This window comes from Triticum urartu, unplaced genomic scaffold (genome assembly GCF_003073215.2).
Source record: "Triticum urartu cultivar G1812 unplaced genomic scaffold, Tu2.1 TuUngrouped_contig_8885, whole genome shotgun sequence".
Classification (NCBI taxonomy): domain Eukaryota; kingdom Viridiplantae; phylum Streptophyta; class Magnoliopsida; order Poales; family Poaceae; genus Triticum; species Triticum urartu.
The window spans coordinates 5,039-8,968 of record NW_024119877.1 but is presented as its reverse complement, the minus strand read 5'-3'; the positions used below and the strand labels follow the sequence as shown (position 1 = coordinate 8,968).

Genomic DNA, 3,930 nt, shown 5'->3' with positions numbered 1-3,930 from the left:
TGGTGGGGGGCTAGAGGATGACGGGGGTGGAGGGGATTGATCACTAGGTTGGTATGGTGGTGGTGGTGTAGGAGGACTAGAATCTAATGGAGGTGGAGCCATGGGTGGATAATAAGACTGGGGTGGCGGTGGTGATGGCGAACCATTACCTTGGTTTGGGGATGGCTCGGGCGATGGCGGTGATGTCTCTGCTTCACTGCAATCCTTTTCTGGTGGTCCTCGACCGTTATTACTATGACCATCACCGCCATGGGGATTTGGACCACGTCCGGGCTTATGGCAATGTAGCGGTGGTGGTTGATCGGTAGGCTCGTAGGTTGGAGATGTAGCAGGGGGACTAGATGGAGGGGTTTGTGGGGTGGCTGGAGCTAGTGGTGGAGGACTAGATGATGACGGCGGTGGAGGGGATTGATCACTAGGTTGGTATGGTGGAGGTGTAGTAGGAGCTATTGATGGGGGACTAAATGACGATGATGGTGGAGGAGGCTGCTCATTAGTTGGGGCCATTGGAGTTGTTGCAAGTGGGCTAGATGGAGGTGGTGGGGAAATGGACGGAAAATTAAATGGAGGCGGTGGCGGTTGATTGTTAGGTTCCTGTGTTGGAGGTGTAACAAGGGGACTAGATGGAGGTGTTTGTGGGGTGGGTGGAGCTAGTGGTGGGGGGCTAGATGATGATTGTGGTGGGGGGGACTGATCAATAGGTTGGTAAGGGGGAGGTGTTGTAGGAGCTATTGGTGGTGGGGAGCTAAATGTGGGTGATGCTGGAGGAGGCTGCTCACTAATTGGGGCCATTGGAGATGTTTCAGGTGGGCTAGATGGAGGCGGTGGGTGAATGGATGGAGGATTTAAAGGTGGCGGTGGAGGTTGATCGTTAGGTTCGTATGTTGGAGGTGTAACAGGAGGGCTAGATGATGGTGGTGGTGGAGAGGATTGATCGCTAGGTTGGTAGGGTGGAGGCGTAGCAGGAGCTACTGGTGGAGGGCTCAATGACGACGATGGTGGAGGAGGCTGCTCATTAGTCGGTTCCATTGGAGGTGTTGCGGGTGGGCTACAAGGAGGTGGTGGAGGAATGGATGGAGGATTCAATGAAGGTGGTGGCGATTGGTCATTAGGTTCGTATGTTGGAGGTGTAATAGGAGGACTAGATGGAGGTATTTGTGGGGTGGTTGGAGTTGGTGGAGGTGGGCTAGATGATGACGGCGGTGGAGGAGATTGATCACTAGGTTGGTAGGGTGGAGGTGTGGTAGGAGCTATTGGTGTGGGGCTAGATGATGGCGATGGTGGAGGAGGCTGCTCATCAGTTGGACCCATTGGAGGTGCTACAGGTGGGCTGGATGGAGGATTCAATTGAGGCGGTGGCGGTTGGTCGTTAGGTTCGTAGGTTGGAGGTGTAACAGGGGGACTAGATGGAGGTGTTTGTGGGGTGGCTGGAGCTAGTTGTGGGGGGCTAGATGATGGTGGTGGTGGAGAGGATTGATTGCTAGGTTGGTAGGGTGGAGGTGTAGTGGGAGCTATTGGTGGGGAGCTAAATGACGGTGATGGTGGAGGCTGCTCATTAATCGGGGCCATTGAAGGTGTTGGGGGTGGGCTAGATGGAGGCAATGGGGGAATATATGGAGGATTCAATGGTGACGGTGGTGGTTGATCGTTAGGTTCATAGGTTGGAGGTGAAACAAGGGGACTAGATGGAGGCGGTGGGGGAATGGATGGAGGATTCAATGGTGGTGGTGGTGGTGGTTGATCGCTAGGTACATAGGTTGGAGGTGAAACAGGGGGACTTGATTGAGGTGTTTGTGGGGTTGCCGGAGATAGTGGTGGGGGGCTAGATGATGATGGCGGTGGAGGGGATTGATCGCTAGGTTGGTAGGGTGGAGGTGTAGCAGGAGCTTGTGGTGGAGGGCTTGATAATGGTGATGATGGAGGAGGCTGCTCGTTAGTTGGTTCCACTGGAGGTGCTGTGGGTGGGCTCGATGGAGGTGATGGGGGAATGGATGGAGGATTCAGTGAAGGTGGTGGCGGTTGATTGTTAGGTTCGTATGTTGGAGGTGTAACAGGGGGAGTAGATAGAGGTGTTTGTGAGGTGGCTGGAGCTTGTGGTGAGGGGCTAGATGGTGATGGCGGTGGAGGAGATTGAGTGCTAGGTTGATAGGGCGGTGGTGTAGTAGGACTAGAATCTAATGGAGATGGAGGTGGCTGAGTATTAGTTTGGTCGGTTGGAGCCATGGGTGGAGAATAAGATGGGGACGACGGTGGTGATGGCGTACCATTACCTTGGTCTGGTGAAGGCCCAGCTCCATCAGGCGATGACGGTGTTGTCTCTGCATCGTCGCAGTCCTTGTTTGGTGGTCCTCGACCTTTGTTGGTCGGGCCATCCTTGTCATGGGGATTCGGACCACGTCCTGGCTTGGGGCAATGTGGATTTTTCACTGGCCCTACACCATTGGATTTATGATCACCACTCCCATGGGAGCCCTTCCCATTTCCACCAGCAGAGCCCTTGTCATCAGCTTGGGATACATGGGCAGCAATCACAAGAATCAGGAGGGGAAGAACTACAACTAGCAGTGATCTCATCGTAGGATGAGAACGCTGAACCTAAATACCGACCAGAGAGAGCTGTTTTTGTTGGCTTGCGGGTTTGTGCAGAATGGGAAGCAACGCTAGCCATTTATAGTGGTGGTGACCTTGGTAATGGCTACGTTTTGCTAGATCCGCAGAAGCTTCTGACACTGTCACGCACCGTCCACTGTGTTCTGACATTTGTTAATTCTCAGGTCAGCTCCTCACCAGCTGTGTTCTGACAGATGAAAGAGGGAGAAGTAATCACTGTGTTTCTCCTGCTGATTTCATTGACATTTTGCAGGATCCATGGTTCTCCGTGCACAGCATCTTTGCCTAGATCACAGGGCCATTCATGTAACTGACAGTTAATGCCACACGAGTGGTGACCTGTTGACCAGGAGAAGCAGACCTTGGGTGGCGTCGGCAGATTCCAAATGGAGCTGTCAAAAATGCCAGGTGTGTCCTAGCTGAGTTAATTAACAGCACAGCACAGCACTGCTGCACACGATCAAGTTGACCTCAGAGATAGTTAGCCAGCAGTGTCAGATCCATAGCAGTACACATCGAATTGATGGAAGATCTATCTAGCTGTGAGCTTTCATGGGCGGCTCAGAAACCCAGGAAGGCCGGCCGATCAAGCCGCATCTCTCTGTGTGGAGCTTCCAGCTGTTCATATCTGTAGATAGAATTAGGATCTAGTTGATCTGACGTTTCCAGCTATGGTAACTAGATTCGCAGTGTTGTATCTCAAGTTAAAAATTTGGAACTGCTCCTGCACCAGATGAGCTCGGCTGCTGTGTCAGCATCCCAAGCAAAACAACTCTCCTTGATTCTCATTCCAATGCTAATCCTTGTGTCTGCTCGTCGGTGCAAAAGCTAGACCTTCTTCCAAAGTCACACTGTTGCCCCAGTGCTAGTTGGACAGTGGAACCGCGTAATGTTCAAGATGCCTTTCTCCAAAAAACATTCGAACATGCCAAACTGGAAGTAACAACATTGCTGGAACACAACTCTTGTAGGGGGGCAATCATATATTCATATTCATAGGAGAAGTGAGCAGGGGTATTATTATTATTATTGCCTATTGTTGTTGTTGTTTTTTTGCATGCATCGTTTGACTCTTGAGTAGATGAATTTCCGAACTGCAAAATGTAGCCTAGGAAAACACAAAGAAGGATCTTTGACTATTTATATCCATAGGAGAAGCGGGCAGGACACATAAGAAGATGTGTTCAAGGCTGGGTATGATTGTCATTGGCTTGTTGTTTGTTGTTTTGCATGCATTGTTTGACTCTGAGTAGATGAATTTCCTAACTGCAAAATGTAGTCTTGGAAGGCACAAAGAAGGATCTTTAACTATTTAGTGTG

The 3,930-nt window shown here is 51.0% G+C and overlaps 1 protein-coding gene across 1 annotated transcript; it reads right to left on the bottom strand.

Moving 5' to 3' along the window:
* Positions 1-6: 6 nt before the first annotated feature.
* LOC125532039 (extensin-like) lies at positions 7-2,845 on the bottom strand (the record flags this gene model as incomplete). The annotated part of the gene is made up of 1 exon (XM_048696216.1): positions 7-2,845. A coding segment is annotated over exon 1 (2,568 nt), but the record flags the coding sequence as incomplete, so codon positions are not given.
* Between the last annotated feature and the right edge of the window lie 1,085 nt (positions 2,846-3,930).